The sequence below is a fragment of the Anas acuta genome, chromosome 11, assembly GCF_963932015.1.
Source record: "Anas acuta chromosome 11, bAnaAcu1.1, whole genome shotgun sequence".
NCBI classification, from domain to species: domain Eukaryota; kingdom Metazoa; phylum Chordata; class Aves; order Anseriformes; family Anatidae; genus Anas; species Anas acuta.
This window is the reverse complement of record NC_088989.1, coordinates 13,042,775-13,060,968: the sequence shown is the minus strand read 5'-3', so window position 1 is coordinate 13,060,968 and position 18,194 is coordinate 13,042,775. Positions and strand designations below refer to the sequence as shown.

At 49.1% G+C, this 18,194-nt stretch overlaps 1 protein-coding gene across 1 annotated transcript; it reads right to left on the bottom strand.

Annotated features, from left to right (window-relative positions):
- Nucleotides 1-1,824: 1,824 nt before the first annotated feature.
- Nucleotides 1,825-17,307, bottom strand: RBM5 (RNA binding motif protein 5). The gene is made up of 24 exons (XM_068694846.1): nt 17,142-17,307; nt 16,560-17,022; nt 16,083-16,238; nt 14,048-14,117; nt 13,487-13,560; nt 11,101-11,184; nt 10,006-10,066; nt 9,808-9,873; nt 9,241-9,401; nt 8,280-8,377; nt 7,728-7,815; nt 7,487-7,564; nt 7,330-7,402; nt 6,716-6,801; nt 6,292-6,370; nt 5,949-6,040; nt 5,267-5,431; nt 4,655-4,801; nt 4,507-4,578; nt 3,845-4,024; nt 3,541-3,615; nt 2,942-3,039; nt 2,734-2,863; nt 1,825-2,447 (listed from the first exon to the last, which is right to left on the bottom strand). Exons 1-24 carry the CDS (start codon nt 17,156-17,158, stop codon nt 2,322-2,324), a joined length of 2,739 nt encoding a protein of 912 aa, XP_068550947.1. The 5' UTR covers nt 17,159-17,307; the 3' UTR covers nt 1,825-2,321.
- Nucleotides 17,308-18,194: the final 887 nt, after the last annotated feature.

Genomic DNA, 18,194 nt, shown 5'->3' with positions numbered 1-18,194 from the left:
GAGCCACTTGGCTGCTTTCCTCCCCTCAATTAGTGCGCAAGAGCTGGCGGCGTGAGAAGGGCCTCCTGGAAAGCCGGGGCGCATCGTGCTCGGGAGCGTTAACGTTAGGAATTCTGAACGCCAGCCAGAAAAAAAAAATAATAAAATAAAATAAATCACGAACCTTAAAAACAAGGCGAGAGTGACCTTTAATTGTGCGCGTGTAGAGCTGGAAGGAGCTGCAGCCTGGTTGAGCCCAAGGCCGGGGCAGCCCTTCCTCTTCCTCTTCCTCTAACAGAGGCCACTGCTCAGCCATAGGGTTGGGGACTCAATCCTCGTGCCAGCGGGGCTCTGCCCACGCAAATGTGGAGCAGGAAGGGCAGCTGTCACCGCGTAATCGAGGTCTTCCTCATCCCATACTGCCCCAGGGGGACATTTGGGGACAAGGGCCCCAAGGAGGGAGATGTTCCCTGGCATCTCCCAGAGCTGCCCAAGGAAAACCCTGGGGACCCGGGTGCTTCGGCACGGGAAGAATGACAGAGGATGGCCAAAAACAACGGCAGGCTGCAAAATATGGTCCAAACACAGGGCAGCAGCTTGGCCCCTGGCTCCGGGATGGGGCAGGCGGTGCCAGGCACGTCCCTAAGCCTGCTCCCACCGCGCCCACCAGCCCACGTGGCCGCTTTCCTCCCGGAGACGGGTCCCCAGGGAAGCAGGGACACCAGGTCCCCCCGAAGGCAGTGGGCCACGGCGCATTCACTCACGCACAGCCGCATTTCACTGCCTAAATTGGAGCTGCGGGCGCTGGCAGGCGCTGGCAGCCCCGGGTCCTGTTGGGGCCGCACGCTGGCCTCCCCTATCCCGAGGGGGTGAGGGGACACGGGCTCTGCCCCCCCAGTGCTGCTCAACCACTGCTCCGGTAGGTGACAAAGGCACCTGGGGACCTCAGCCCTGTCCCTTCCCACCCAAACCTGGAGAGGATGAGGCAGGACCAGGGGCCCAGCCCGGTGCCATGTCCTGTCCCCGTGGCACAAGGGCTGGGCCATGCCTGCCACCTGGTGGCACGGCCCCGTTGGCACAGCACAGCCCCAGCTGAGACCAACGCGCAGCCACCCCTACCCCAAAAACAGGGCAGCAGCCACTGAGTGCTGCAGTGCCACGGCCAGCAGGACTCAGGCAGTGCTGTGAAGCCACAGCTCACGGGGCAGAAGCTGCTCCTCCACCATCAGGAGCAGGGGTTGGGGCTGAGGCCACCTTTCTGTGCTCATTGTGGCCACAGCGGACACATGGGTGACAGGAGCAGACTCGAGAGGCTAAAATGTGAGCAGCAGGAGGAAGGTGAGAGCTGTTCGAGCTGTCTTAACCAAGCAGCTGTAGAAATAACCTCTGTCAGAGGAGAGGGCTGCGGTTACCCAGCCTCCAGCAGCTCCACGCCCACGCCCCAACAAGCCTCAGGCAAGGCTGAAGGACAGAAACCCTGTCCAGAAATCCAGCAGGGGCTCATAAATACGGCAGGAGCACAGCCTGCCCACTGCCCTGCCTCAGGGCAAGGCTCCCCTCACAGGGACAGCCTGGGGGCAGCCCTGGAGCGAGCTGCATGAGCACAGGGAGGCTCTGACCCCGGTTCCAGAGCAAGGGAGCTGGGGCTTGTGCCTGCCTCCGTGCTGGAGCTGTGCAGACACCGGGGGCGAGGTGCAGCACAGCGTAGGGGGGGAAGGAAGGAAGCAGAGGGCTGCAGGGAGAACCCAGGACGAAGCCTCGTCAAGGAAGAAGCAGAATCAGAGAGAGGACGAAGAGCGTTGGCAGCTTATTCTTCATTCACCCACCGAGAAACAGAAAGAGAAGCACTTTTGGATGTATTTCATTTGGAAATGAGCCAAACTGGCACCTAGAATCCAAGTCTTCAAAAAGTCTATACAAAGATGTATCATACAAAATGTACAGGAAAAGTTCTCAAAAAAAAAAAACAAACAAACAGACAATACAACAAAAGGAGAGCAGAGACGGTGTGAAACCACAGCTACCACGTCCCAGCCCTGCTCTGGAGGGCAGGAGCAGCATCCAGACAACACGCTCCAAACACAAAATACATTACACTATGTACACGACCGTAGAAAGATCAGCATCCCCTTTGGTCTAGCGAGGAGCTCTCCAGCATGAAGTCGGGGCAGTTTGGACAGTCTGCTCATGGAAGTGTAACATGCTGAGAGGGGAAAAAGTCCCAGGGAATGAAATGGTCAGCTCTAACCCATAACCAGAATACAGCCAGGCCACCGAGGCTACAGAGTTTAACAGTCAGTTCTGGCTAACAAGTTTACTGTTGACCCACGAGCCAGAGCACGCTACTCCATCTCTGTGAAGCGGGCGAACATGGCTTTCCGCACCGCATCTTTGTAGGAATCCGCCGTGGAGACGCCGTACGAGCTGCCCTTAGCTCCCAGGCCAGCTCCTCTCATCCGCACCTGGGCCTGCAAGGGAACAGACGAGGGTCAGCTCTGCGGTGAGAGGCCAACTGCCTGCCCTCCCACGCACAATCCACTCGCCAGAGCGGTGAGGGAAATGGAAATGCTCTGTCAAGCCAGCGTGATGCATCTCATTACAGACCAGCACTAGATAAGACTGGACGCTGGGGAAGAAATTCCCGTATTTGTAGCCTTAACACCACTCTCACCCCGCCCCAGCACGGTGTCTTCCAGGGATCTCAGCAGCGAGTGCTTCTGAATATAAAAAATGCAAACATCCATCTCTGCTTACCTCAATAGGTGCAGTAATGCCCTGACATTTTCTTCCCAAGCCTGACCCTTCCCTCCAGCCCATGGCCTGGAGCATCTTGTTGCCAATGTTACTGTTGTCAAGGCCGTCTTTGGTGGGCTGCTCGTAATTACTGCAGGTAGAAAAGATCAGTTAATTATGTTGCTTGTCAGCAGTTGACGCAATCAGTGAGGAGCTTTCAGGTACATACACTGTGCCAGCATCATAGACCTTCTTGCGCTTCGGCTCGGGGGGCTCTGGAATGCCGTACTTCTCCCGCCTCTCAGCTGCTCTGTCTCTGTATTTCATCTGCAATGAGGTAACCAGATTTGGCAATGGTTTGAAGTTGCTTATTTACACATGTGTACTTACACTCGGTATTAGTATTTAGTGTAAATATTTGTATTTAGTGTAAATATTTAGTACTGATATAAAGAAGCTGCAGAGCATGCTTGGTGCCTGCTCTTACAGAAAGTTCTTCGCTGCAGCCTGCCCAACACCACCAGAAAGCAGAAGGGGAGCAGCTCCCCAGCCTGCAGCCTCAGCCGTTTCACTGCCACCAGAAGGTCACCGGCCCCAGCACTGCTACAGCACCTCTGAGCTGGAGGGGAAGGCCCCTTCCTGATAAGCAGTAGCTGTGGTATAGGAGACACCTCTCTCCACTTCACAGGACAGCTCTGAACCTCGACCCGAGAAGGGGTTGGCTTACAAGGCTTATCTCATTAGCATCAAGTCAGGATAAGGAGAGCTCAACATTATCTGTGCAAGCCCTTTTCCATTAGCCACTCATCTGTTCAGTTCAACACTGACCTCTCTCTCACGCAGCTCCAAGGCTTCAAGTTCCTGCTCTGAAAGCTTTGATCTCCTATAGATATCCATGTTTTGCTGCAACGAGAAGGGATTCACGTTAACAACATGAGATGCAGAACACCTCAGCAAGCAGGCTGCAAGGCAGCTCTTTTTAAGCAAGTAGCTGACTTCGAGGAGAAAAGCAATCCACCTGCAATTATTTTTTGGAATGCTGTTTCTCTCGCTGCAAACAGCGACATGCAGCATCGCTTGGTTTACAAGGAATTACAGCTGCCAACTACCTTCCTGACAGCACAGGACTCACCTTGTGCAAGTCAGACAGCTGCTGGTGCCTAATAAGTGCATCTTTGTTTGGGAACTGCCTTCTACACAGCAGACAAGCCATTTTCTTCCAGTCAGTCAGCTTCTCTTCCTCGTTCTCCATTCTTTCCAGTAAGTCCTCATCATTATCGCTATCACCACTGTAGGCAGCCACAAGACCACGCTGGAGAAGAACGATAGCATTAATGTGAGTGCAACAGTGTCATCGCAGTTAAGAGTCCAGAAAGATAACACAAAGGCTGTTACATGTGTTTGTTGTGCAGGAAACATCACTTTCTGGATGCTAAAGGACGAAATGCAACTCAGAAGAACCACTAACTACAGTGGCTGCAAGGCTTGGTCCCACTACCAAACAGTGGTCTGAATATGGAGGTTTTGGAAACCTCAGAACATCAGCTGAGCCTTTGAGGCTAGAGGAAATCAACTCCTCTCAGCATCTCTCAGCCTCCCAGCCTACTGCACTTGCATGGGATCCCTGTAACCACCACAGCTTTCTACAGAGGATGCTATGGAAATGCAGGTCGGAAAGCAGGCATCTGCCCATCCTCCTCTGAAGAGTGTTTGACATGTGCCCATCACCTCTGTGAATACAGGAATCCCACCACTTCCAGCCACAAAGCAATCCACCTGCTATCTCATGCTCACCTTCAGTGGATTTTCATCTTCACCATTTTTCATCACCTCTGGCAAGATCTGCTGTCTCTCAGACAGAGCACCCTAGATGAGAGAAGAACGCAATGAGCACTAAGCTCTGCCACGCCACGCTCTGCCACACACTTCTCACCTCCCTTACCTTTTTCTCAAAGAGGGCAAAGCCCGCATCTGCAGCCGCTGATTCTTTCCGTTCCTCCTCCCTGGTGCTCAGTGGCTGGAAACTGTTCTTGAAGTTCTCCTTCTGCTTGTTCAAACTCTTTGCCCAGCGCTCCATGTCTTTAGCGATCTGAAATGGGTGCAGAGTGGTTTGCTCAGACAGCTCCCTTCACGGATACCCGTCTCCTACGACACTTGACTCGATCGTTCCACTTGCACACACATTCCAGAAAACAGCAACCCACTATTTTTTACACTGAACGTAGTGCAGCTGTTTCCCTGGACACAGCATTCAAAAACACTGCAGTTTGCCTGTTTCACCCTGTGAACCCTTCTACCAACCCACTCTTCGAAGCGACAGCTCAGCTATACTCCCACTGCTCCTGGCATGCCTTTGTATGTGTTTCTCTTATGCAGTAGTTATTTCTGCACTCAAGTCTTTGCCAACTCCGCCTCTCTTCAGCCCTGCACAATGCCTGCAACCTGCTGGTACACATTCACCAAATAACTAGGATTGCCTTTGTCACTAAAGGCAGAGTACAATCTCACTCCACAGAAGATGTCAGCACAGTTATGATCCCATTTCATCTTTTACCTGTTGAGCTGTTTTACTCTTAGGCTTCTCTTTCTTCTCCTTCACTTCTTTGGTGGTGGTTGTGGTCGCTGTCTGCTGATACGTGATACCTTCTGCAGCAGGCATGTAGGTCTCCTTTTCGCCATCCCAGTAAAGATACTGCTGGGTTAAGGCATTGTAGTAATACTGACGAAGAGAAAAAGAATCACAAGTTACACACTTCATATAGCCTGAGCATCCAAGAGAGAACCCCAAGAAAGCTGTCTGATTCAGACTAACGCATCAAATGAGGAGCTTTCCAGAGCATCCCAGGCCTTCGCAGGAGCCTAAAGGCACAGAGTGACTGAAACCTCTGTCCCCAAACATAAGCATTATGGACAACAGCACGATGGAGAACTTTATCGCCTCTCCTAAGAGTGGACCCACCAAAACCCAGAGCTGGGTGCACTTTGCACTTCACAACAGAATAGCTCACTGATGGTATCTGTGACAAGTGATAACCCTCCCCAGGCCAAACTGGGAGAAAAACTGAGAAGAATTAAGTACTGTAACCATAGGGAGGTGCAATCACAGCCCCTGCTGAGAGTTATCCGCTACTACAGGCATTGTGTTCCCCTCAGAGTACCAGTTTCACTCATACCCTAACACATACTGAGCTAACAGATATCACCAGCTAAGACAGGTGGTTAGAGGTTGTGTTTACCTGGGAGTTAGGATCATAGTAAAGCCCTGTTACAGGATCATAATAATATCCTGAAGATTCATCATATTGGTAGGTAGATGTGTCAGGGACAGCTGCAAAAAAACAGAGCAGGGGACACAGGCATTTCAGTTAAATTCAGATCAGCACCTGAGATTAGCAGCAGCTACGAGGGCAGCCATGTCTGCAAAGCACTCGTATGATCCGTGCAGAAGCTCTCTGGGGACAGCTTCACCACGGCCTTACAGTGGTGGCACACTAAGCCAAAGCAAAGTCTCTCCTGACAGACAGAAGGGAGACTGATAGGGAGACACCTGCCCCCGCCAGCAAATTCCTCACAACTTACCATACTTGGTTCCAGGGACGACACCAGTGGGGGCAGCCGTTTGTGCCTGAGTGCTGGTGGTAGCTGGTGCTGCTTGTGTCTGGGAAAAAAAAGAACAGAGGTAACCTTGATGAGAAAAATCTGCCACTGAAGTTCAGAAGAACAGGGACAGCGAGCCAAGGCATGAGCAACCCACACTACGCACACAAGAGCTAGCTCTTCGTCAGTACACTTAGTACTCGCCTTTAACAAAGAACAGAACTATCACAGAAACGAAACGGCAGATGACACTGTTATAAACACAAGCGCTGTGACTAACTTCACCCGTGGACACTTCACAGCTCTGCTGTACCCACACCCACTTAAACGAGCAGAGGCCACAGCTAAGCCAGATACCCCACGCAAGTACTGCCCCAGCACTGAAAGCCAGGAGTGCTGTAATTACCGGAGAGTCAGGTGAATTTGTCTGTTGATTATATAACTGAGGACTCTGGGACACAACTGCAGCTGTGGTGGTAGTGACCGGAGCTCCTGCCAACAAAGAGAGCAGTAGTGGATAAGCCAGATCATTTGTAAAACAGTACTTCAAGCTAGGGCTAAAATTACTCTGTTTACAATTTCAGCTCCCAATTCCAGCTCCAGCAGCCAAACAAGGCAATAAACATTCAAAAGGAGACAGATACACAGTGGGCATTTTCTACCCAGACAAGGAATAGTTTCCTTTTCGGGAGGAAGTTTTGCTCTCCAAGCCAGTGATTCCTGGCCTCCAACAGCTGCCAGTGCTGGGAATTTGTCTAAAGCTGTTTACACAGTTCTCGTGAGTCCAAGGCTTTCTGTCAATAGCCTGATACAGAGGCTGTACTCTCATCTCACAGACTAGAGGTCTCACTTGAGCAAACAGGCAGTGCTCCTCTAGTGACACGCACTCATTCACACACCCTGACAAACAGTATGAGGCAATCTCCCTTCACACAGGCAACTAACACAGAACCTAAGGTAAAACACCACCCTTGCAAACCATCACCACCAACAGCGCCTCCCGTGGGTTGGAAGCACTACCTGATATGGTAGCTGAATCCGTGTCCAACACGCCGCCTTGATTTTGGTAGTACTGCTGATAATCCTGGGAGTACTGCAAAGGAAAATGACAACACAGGGTGAGGAGATGCCCAAATTGTAACAACTTACCAGTTACAGAGCAAGGGCTGCCACTAACCTGAGCATACTGCGTGTAGCCCTCCTGTCCTGACTGGAGGTAGCTGTAGTCAAGGGTGCTGCCTTCTCCAGTCTGCGGCTAAAATTCAAACAGGTTATTGTAATTTTTAAATCAGTGAAGGTAAAAGTTACTGCATTTCAGAATTTCAACACTGGTTAGGCTCCAGCCTAACTACCACAGCAGATCTCAACTTTCCTTTTTAAGGAAAACAGTACCGTGAGCAACAGTCTCCAAACCTTACCTGAGTGGACGACCACTGTGCCGCAGCAATGGCTGTGCTCGCCACAGAGAAGGCGCTGACCCTGTTACCATCGGGGAGAAGCAAGTCTCTGAAACCACAAAGATCACGCACCTGAGTAAGCACTGTTTTTTTCTAGCACGGCTACTACATGAGGAAGTAGAGCCTGCCCTTATGTGTGCTTCTTCGCAGTTCTTAAACATGCCGATTGTAATGAATGAGCCCAAGAACTGCTTGGCAGGTAAGGACACTTCAGGCTCATTGTTGTACAGTCAGTAACCAGTCGCTAAGTTCCCAGTGAAACCACCGTGCTGTGTAAGCAAGCAGTTACAACGGCAGCTCCAGCAGACTGGAGGTACACACAGGAGCCATGTTTCTTGCTGTCTACTCTTCTCACACACAAGGAAGAAAAGGACCATGCAACGCGAAACACGTAAGGGAAGAAAAACTCTGGAGTGACAGTAATCTTAGCAAAAGCCACAGTGACAACTACAGATGGTTAATACAAGGAATATGGAGGTGGGGGAGGAGAAATCAACTGCTACCGCAACTCACTTTCTGGCACTCTTTGCAAAGTCAACACCAATTGTTTTGCCATCAATTTTTAATGGTGGCTGAAGACTTTGTAAAATCTGCAACAGTTGAGAAGCATCCTACAACGAGAAACACTCATTATTATGAAAGGCAGGTTATCCAGGAGGATTCAGAAGTTCCCAAAGCTTCACCTGTTCACAAATACATCACCAAAACCAGTTAAAGCTGTAAAAATACCTCCACCTCCTCTCATACTGTAAAACGGGACCCACTACAGCCCATGCACAGACAGCACGAGTTTCACTGAATATTCAACACCTAAAAATCTCAGCTTTAGAAAGCAGCTATTTGTTTGCCCCAAATTACTCCAAAAGGCAGGCCAGCAGAATCAGATCAGCTACCCACTTTCATCCAATATCAAACTGTTCAGCTCTGCTGAAAGCAAGTCCGAATAGACCATGTCGCTCATCAATTTGAACATCTCCAGCAATGGAGGTTCTGGCACCCCTCTGGGACCCACGTCAGCTTCCCACCTAGCGAAGACATTTTCCCTGTACCTCACTCCAACTCCCCATGCCTGCTCTGCTTTCCCAATGGATGCTGCAGAGAGCAGCAAGATCCCCCCTCCTTCACCTTTGCAATGCAGAAGCCCAATTCTATGCACTTTCTCATACACTGTACGCTCCAGCTGTTCTTTGTGATCCAAAAGTGACCCCAGGCCATTATTTGTGACCCAGATACGAAACTAGCCTTCAATCCAGAACAGCACTCTGCTATGAAAGACATTTCCCATGGGTTCACAACATCCCCCCACCTTTCTTCCAAGCAGCAGCTAACGATGAAAGGCTTTGACACATTCACTCTGTGTCTAATGATCTATTAACCCTCAGGGAACTAGGGCAGGCCACAGCACAAAAGCTCTAACTGCTTCAGCTACAGAAACACAAGCTGTTTCTCTCCAATACACCAGCAAGGCCCTCACCATGGCAGAAGACAGCTGCACAAATGCAAAGCCTCTATTCTGCTGAGTCTGCTTGTCTTTGATAAGACGAATATTATTGACTGCCAGAGAGGCATACGGAGACAAGGCAGTCATGATGGATTCCACTACTGTGTGAGGAGCAATGTTTCGGAGAATGATGGCTGAGGAAAAAAGAAAGTAAGACATTAGGTGTGCACATAAAGGCTTTCCAGAGTACTTCAACTTCTTCAAAGAAAAAAAAAAAAAAAGAAAACTCCACAGTTTTGGACACAAACGTGTTTCCATTTCAAGAGTACAGTGTTTGGGGGGTTGGCAGAAGAACTTGCTTCACTGGGAAGACGGGAGGGCTGTCAATACCCTCCCAAAGAAAGGAAAGAACTTCCTGGGCAGAAGCACTTGCCAACATTTGCACATTCCTGTCTGCAAATCAGGAACAACCTAATCATGGTGAGCACTGCGCACTTAGGAGAGTTCAAAGTGGGTTCCAAAGGGCAGTCTGAGGTACGACAAGGAGTTCTGTGCATGCTTTCCCATGGCACTTCATGCAGTAAATCAGAGATAACTTACTGTCACAGTAATAATCCACAGACTGAACGGCTTCTGCTGCTCCAGGTGGTACCTCCTGTTCTGAATCTTCACAGGAAGAAAGAGAAATTTTAGTCATGACATTGCTGAATTGCTCAAACGCATCATTCCACAGGACAGCCTAGGACCTGCAGACTCCTCTAAATTCAAACACAATCTCCAGAGATGAATGCAACTTACCGAATTTGTCCGCTCCGCAGCGGAAGCATTTTAGCCTCCTTCTGAAGTTGTAAAGGCAGCACTAGGAGAAACAAGAGGAGGTCTAGTAAGAATTTAGTTAATTTGCAGCAATGGTGACACTTGCTGTGTAACACCAAAAACAAGACGTTCAAACCAAGCACAACAACAAAGCTGAACCTCCTAGAGTAATCAAGAACAGCAAAACCTGTCCTCATCTGCATCACAGCTGCCTTTCAGAACACCCCAGTTACCTTTGTTCAAGTCAGTAAAAATATCTTGAATTATTTAGCTACTTCAACTGCATTGTCAGCTTAACAGTCCCAGATGCAATAAAGAGCATGACGTTAAACCAAAGCACAGGCTAAAAAACGAATTATATTTACACAGTTGAAGCACTGGTTTTGGATCTTCGGACACTGGTTTTGATCTTGCTATAAAGACCTCCATTTAGCGGGGGGTCAAACAAGTAAGAGCACAGCAGCAGGAGCAGACCCTCAATTCTACACTAGACCAGCAGTCACCCAAGGTACAGGGAATTCACCCAGTGACTTCCTGTTCTAGTATAATTCACTGCCTGATCTTTGTTTAAAGCAAAACTGACCGTGTCCTTCTTGTTTCTGTCCTACAGCATGCACACAGCCACCATCAAGAGCTGAAGGTCAAACTAAGGCTGAAGTAGTATTGATTTTCTAAGTAGAGGCAACAGACTCAGGAGAATTCCCTCAGGATGGCAGCTGCTCTATCAGCCCAGCTGTGAACACTCAGCAACTCTTGGAAGATTACTCTGGGTCAATCACACATTAATGGGAACACCGCACAGCTTCCCTGGTACAGCCTGTGATCTGCTGCAGATGGCAAGTGCACCACAGCCCCAAGCCTCAGCTTGTGGCCCAAGACCCAGGTGTCATCTGGTTAAACACCGCCATCACTCCATCTATTTTTTTTGCTATCAGGTTGACAAAACCTTTTCGTTCATGTGTTTTAGTATTCCTCCTTAATTGCAGGGACCAGCAGGATGAGCACTGCTTCGTTCAAATCACTGAGCTGGTGAAAGGAACTGAAGCAAAGAGAAACTAGCAAAAATGTGCACTATACCTTGTTGCAGAGCCAGTCCTCAAATTTAGGCCTGGGGTTGCTGTAGTGCATCGCAATCTGCTTCCCTTGAATCACGAGCTTTTTCTGCAAAAAAAGGGGTTTCAGTTATTCCTGGAGCGAGGCACACATGTTCATTTTCCCATGGCAGAGCACCCTTCGGAGGAATCAGTGCTCCTGAATTAAATGGACAACATATGGGGAGGATGTGGAGGACAACCACCGCCACCTACACCCTGCCCATCCAATCCTGCAGAGAGGAGGACGAGGGCAGTAAGAGAATGGGATGTGGAGCAAAGATAAACGGAATCAGGGAGTGTTGAAAAAGTTGCCAAACACTAAACGCTGACATGGAACCAGGAAGTGTCTCGAAGGAGACAAAGTCCTAACCTGCTGCGTTCAGGATTAACACATTTTTAGGAGTCTCTTTGCCCCGTTTCTATTCGCTTCTGGTATAGTATTGAGCGACTTTTTAAACATGTCCTTAGGTGACTGCTTCACTTCTTCCCCTACTCCAAATTCCCCAGACCTTTAAACAACCACATTTGGATTACTTTTTCCAAGCACTTTCTTCAGAAGCGTCCCTTTGCAAATACAGTAATTCCTCCCAAAGGGACCCTGCTTAGAGCTCCCGGAGGCTGGATTACAAGTGCCACCAACTGAAATGTAACTCAGAGTGGTTTCCTTTGACAAAAGCATCAGTTCAATTGGAAGCCTGCACGAGAGGTTTGTGTTCTTCATTCAGGCAGGAACTCTCCAAAATGGGTAACTAGAGTGAAGCTTCTCCAGGGGTAGGAAAAGTTCATCACGCTTTCAGCTCTCACTTTACAGGAATTAGGAATTTAGAGTTATTTTAAAAGTCTCAGCCTCACACTCTGCCAAGTGTGGGTATGCAGAATGCCCTTTCCGTGCACGGACATCAGAGTATTTCAAACAGGTGCAAGTGTCTGAGGAAACGTGCATTAGAGGCCAACCCCCAGACATTTTAACACAGGAACTATTTTTATGGCAGGCTGGCTTATTGCAGAGGTAACACAGGAGTGTCAGGACCAGTGGCTTTTCTGGTTACAGGGTCTGACAGATAGGTCTAGCATGTAGCATGAATAAGGCTCTCACATTCTGCACAACTAAAGAGGGCAAAGCCATTTCTCCTACCGGCAGGAGGGAGGGTTGGAGGGCCCAGCACTCACTGGATATGCACACATAGAAACAAAGCTGCTGGCACAGCTGCAATACATCGTTCTTTCATCTAACAGTCAGCAACCGGGCTGCTGGGGAGATTCTATGTTTTCCCTACTACTAGGGTGGCTGGGTTACTGGAGTGAATTTGAATATTTGTTTCAGGAAATTATGCATCAATACAGCTTTGTATATATTAAAATTATCTCGTTTCTGAAAACAAGCTCAGCATTACTTTCCTGACCTGAGTCTTTCCGCTGCACCCACCCAACCGAGCAGCAAGCACATCACAGAACAGAACTTGAACCACACAATGGGAAGTTACCCGTGGTACAAGCTATTGGAAGGCCATTCCAGCACAGGGCACACAGCAGCTTCCATCTGAGGGCACTAACTGCTTGCAAAGCTGTTACAGGGCCACTCCTTTACGTGTGAAACCAACACAGCTTAGTTCTATTCCTCGTGCTGCCCAAAGACCTTCACAGCAAATATTCAGATGTAAAAAAGTGTCTCAATAAACTTTGCTCACTTCAGCATATTTAACATCTGTTGTTAAAACAGATTACCAACAAATACCCAAAAATGAGCAAATCCAAATATATTTATGGTGCAACAGGAAAACCTCACTGGAAAAGAAACTAGAGGACTCTTTGCATTTTGGCTCCTTATCAAGTCATACTCCAGAAAAGCCAAAATACACACAATAACTTTTAAGAGAACTCAGTTTCCACTGGATTTATTTGGAATAATCATGCTTTTTCCTCTGGAAGAGCCATTGCTCTTCCTTTAACTCCAGGAACACACCATTCTGATGAAGTGCCCCATTTTTTCTGAATTTTGCTCAGGGTTACTACCAATGTAATGCAATGATTGTGGGATCTGGTGCCTTCTCCGGCAACAAAGGAAATATCAGGTGGAAACAGGTTAGACTTTTCTACAGACTACGTGCTCTATGTTGAAGAGCCAATTAAATTGGCACCCTGTAATTTAGTACAATTGCACGTTTTAGGAGGAAGTGCTCAAAATAGCTGATTTTCTCTCCTAACATTACCTGTTATAATTTTTAATATATACAAAGCTTTTATTCTTTTAAATCACTGTTATGGAACAAACCACTCCGTCCACCTTTATTTTTTCCTTTTTTTTTTTTTTTAAACTGTACAGACTTTTTCCATTTTCAGGAATATCTAGACTTGGTGAGTGAAGCAACCTGATTGGCTTCCATCCAGCTGGTAGCATCTTGAAAGTGATAAAACTCCACGAAGGCGAAACCACGGCTTACACCTAGAGACAGCATTCAGATATAGACGGGATACTTGTGTTAGTCAGTTCCTTTAAAACAGGTGAATCTCTCTCCAACTGCTTCATTACTTCATGACAAAGCAGCTTTACAAATGCGACGTCAACTGCTGGGATCTGCTTGTTATTTTGCCATGGCAAGGAACCAAGCTCCCATAACTGGCTACATTTCTCTCGATTTGCATCGATGTTTATAGGTAACCATGCAACAGACTACATACTACTAAACAGGTTTATGCTAATATTACTTACCAATACCTGTTAACAAAAACCCCTGTAGACAGACTTCTTTTTAACATGACGACCAGCTATCTAAAGTCTTCCAAAAAGCCACATTCCTTAGCCATGGCAAACCTTTTTTTTTTTTTTTTTTTTATTGATTGCACGTGCTTGCAGTTTGGGGATAATTCTGGATACTCTTTTGGGCTGGGGAAGAGGAAGGTGATGTCAAAAACTGGGTAAGAGCTCTCACCTGTCTTTCTTTTCATCAGCCTCACGTCTGCAGGCTGAGGACCTTCAAAGGACTCAATAAGCTCCCGAATCTGCATGAGATTTTAATGAGACAGTTAAGGTTTCAAATCTTGGCAGACAGCTAAGACAGATACAGAAGCAACCTCACTTACAGTACATGCAAGGAGAACACAAACAAAGTCCGAACACCATCTTAGATAAAACGAAAACCATTAAGGAGAACTTAACAGGATACCAGCCAGCATCAGAGAACCCACGTAGTCCTTTGCAGCGCTAAAATAATGGCCACCCTCACTTAGCCCACAGAATCATCCAGAATCTGAATCACTATCATCTTGTATCCTAAGGCTATTTGTACAAAATTTGGTAGATATTGTGCTTTATTTTTATTTTTTAATAAAGAATGCCACCAGCATCCCTCTCCCTGCACATGTCAATACATCCAACACCTAGAAGAGGTAAACAGGAATACAGAACTACATGGCTCCATGATATTTGTATTCTCAAGTCTCAAACTATGGTTGCTGTCCTCCAACAGTTTTCCTTGTGCTTTTCAGAAAATAAGCTAGATTTATGATTTATTGCCAAATACCATGCTAAAGGGACATCAGCTCCTCAGACACAAATCTTGAAGTTGTGCCACAAGCTAGATAAATTATTGTGGAGAGGTAGATAGTAGAAAGAAGCATTGACTTTTTTTTTTAAATGTAAGAGATGACAAAGCAAGATTTTTCAGTAGCTCTTAGAGAGCTCAAACTACATTACCTACAACAACGCTGTTCAGCAAACTCAAAACCAATCTAAAGACGCCTGTTCATGTGCTAGGTGGAACTGACCTAGGATCTCCAATTTACAAAGATTTTCATGCAAAAAAGTAGAAAAAGCTGAAAAACGTGCACAACTACACTCACAAGCACCAATAAGATACTAACTTTAGTGGAAAGAAAACAGTATTTCTAAAAAGCATAATTAAAGATGAGTTCAGAATTAAGGTTATGTTCAACTTTCTCAGAAATTATAATGCAGTTATTTCCAGAACTGTAAAACTACAGCATTAATACTTCAGGAACACAGACTGTTATAAGGTGTTTCATGTAATGCCCGACTGGGTTCCATCACTTGGACGCAGAAGCCTATGCTTTATCCAGCCCTTGGCCACAAAAGTACACAGTGATTAAAAAGAACATTAATATTAGCAGAGAAAGAAATAATCAAAAAAAAGGCAAAAAAAAAGTCCACTGCACAAGTGGTGCAAAAGGATTCTCTACATTAGTAACTGATGCACAAAAATAGTCAGAAGGGGTGTCTGCCTGAAAAAACTGATCCAGCTCAGCTTTTACAGTTTTTTTTCCCCTTCAGATAGCAGCTTGTATCTCAGTAAGAAAAATATTCCAAGGGAGCGAGAAAAAAAAAAAACACGAATGCAAAGCTAATCACCTTCAAGGTCCTCCTACCAAAGTTAGATGACCACGTACCAAGCTCTTTCCTACTTCCTCCGTCAGCTCCGCAGCAGCCATTTTATGACTCGCACAGCTGTGCCCGCACAAAGCAGTTCTGTGCAGGGCTGTGCTTAGCTGAGGAGCTCTGCATCTGCTTACAGCTTCTCGCTTCAATAATAACACCAAAAATAACTGGAATGCTTCTCCAGCTGCCCCCCTCCCCTCAAGTCTACTGGGGGGGGGGGGGGGGGAGGGAAATATCTATAAACAAACTCTCCCATATACTAAACGGAAAAAGCAAAAGAGAACGCGTAACTTAAAATCAATGAAATTATAGGGGAAGCATCCAAGTGTGCACGAAAATAGACTATTCAGAGACAGTTCTGTTAATTTTAAACAGCTTAACATTCAAATGACCTGTTACTTAACAGCGACAGCTTGAATCCTTTCAGGATTCAAAATGGAAGCGCTACCAGCACGTTTAGAAGGGGGCCACCATGATGCAGCTTTTAACAAAATGGCAGCAGCAGCCACGCAGACTTGCTGACACAAAGCTGTGAGCTGTGAGCAAGGAGAAGCCCCTTGCTGGCTACTTACATCGTTCTCTGTAACCGTGATGGGGAGGCCACGTAACATGATGGTCTTGCTTTCTTTCTCATCGTTAATGTCGTTCCTGTAGTCGTGCTCTCCATAGTCACCATCAGAGTGGTATCCATCTTCGGATTTGTCACTGTTCCTGCGCTCCCGCTCCCTCTGAGAAGCCAGCGCCCAGAATTAGCCCCTGCGCTTTCTGACAGCGCCGCTAAAGCCAGACACAGCTCCCACCTACACCCACCTTCCCTTCCCACTCTCAGACTTCCAAACTCGATCCCAGCCCCTCGTGCTTACCCCTCCAAGCTCCGGGGACCCTCCCTCGACTGTGCCCGGGGTCCTGCCAGTCCCAGGGGCCGTGCCTGGGGCCCCCTCGTCCTGGTGGGCTCGGCCCAGGCCCCCCCCTGCTGCTGTGGGGCCGCTGCCAGGGCCATCCACAGCAGGGGCGACCCCGTCCCAGCCCCTCTCCCCCACCCCACTCACCTCAGGGCTATCGTAGTCGCGGCTATCGTAGTCTCTGTCATAGTCCCGGCTATCATAGTCTCGGCTGTCGCGACTATCGTAGTCGCGGCAATCCCGGCTGTCGTAGTCCCGGCAGTCGTAGTCGCGGCTGTCTCGGCTGTCGTAGTCTCGGCAGTCTCGGCTATCGTAGTCCCTGCAGTCCCGGCTGTCACGACTATCGTAATCTCTGCAGTCCCGGCTGTCGCGACTATCGTAGTCGCGGCTGTCGTAGTCGCGGCAGTCTCGGCTGTCACGGCTGTCGTAGTCTCGACTGTCGTAGTCCCGGCTATCGTAGTCACGATAATCGTCGTAGCGATCGCCGCGGCGCTCCTCGCTGGACCGCTTGTAGTCGGAGTCCCTGCGCCGGCTGCGGGACTCGCGCTCGTCGCGATCCTCCCTCTCCACGATGGAGCCGTAGCGGCCGCTCCGCTCCGTCCTGCTCACGCTGTGGGGGGCACCAGGCCTGCCTCAGAGCCCGCAGCACCCCCCCCACCGCCGCTGCCCCCCACCGCACCCCCCCACCCCCCTTCCCCGCTCCCCCCGCCGCCTCCCCCCGGCACTCACCGCTTGTCCGAGCCCATGGCGCCGGCCACGATCCGCGAAGCCCCCTCACGGCGCTATCCGCCACCACGGGGCGCCGAGCACACGCTCACACCCGCGCGCACGCTCCCCCTCGCTCCCTCGCCACAAAATGGCGCCGAGGCGACTGCCCGTCTTCTACCCAGCAGGCACCGCGCCCGCCGCCTGGAAGCTTCCAGCCGCCGCGCAGGCGCAAAGCCAGCCGCCCGCCGCGGGGCACGCCGGGAGTTGTAGTTTTTTGGCGGTGCTCCCCTTTTTCATGGCGTTTCATGCGATTTAATGCAATAACCGCTGTTACTTTTTATATGCCTTTTTGCTCCTTTCCAGCCTTTTTCTCTGCCCCAGGAGATGGCTAAAGCCTTGTAGGTCCAGCAGTAAGCCCCTCCTGGGCTGGGACAGGGCAGAAAAGGCTGAGTCCTTGTGAGAGGACTGCCATAAACCCCCCCATGAATAAACCACATGCCCCCGTGAATAAACCACATGCCACCTCTTCCTTGTCATGCCTTGCTTTGTTTTTCCATTTGCTAAAGCAAAACACGCCCGGTGCGGTGCCCTGCGCCAGCTCCTTTGGCGCTGCTCCCCGGGAAGGGAGCCAGAAACCATGGAGACCCACGGGGGAGGGAAACAAGGGGGAAATCCAGGTCCTTCTTCATGTCGGATCTCTGGGAAACAAGGTGAAACCCTGCCTTCCCTGGGCAGGTAAAGGCGTGTGGCTCTGCACGCTGGGTACGTGCCTACAGCCATTTCAAGGGGCGTACAGCTGGGGAGCGCTCAACTGGTAAGCACTTCTTGCTCCTCGGGTCAGCATGGCTACGCTCCGTGACGGGGTTCTCTCACGCCTCATTACAGCCGCACGGCCTCGTCCACCAGCTGTGGTGGTGAAAAGCCCCCTGTGAGTGAGTGTGAGCAGAGCTGGAGCACGAGCAGCATGTGCCCTGGCCCCAGAGTGGGGACCGAGGCGAATCAGAGCTGAACGTAAGCTGCAGGAAGCACAGCTCGCACTGAGGGAATTTATCTATCTATGGTCAGTTAACACAA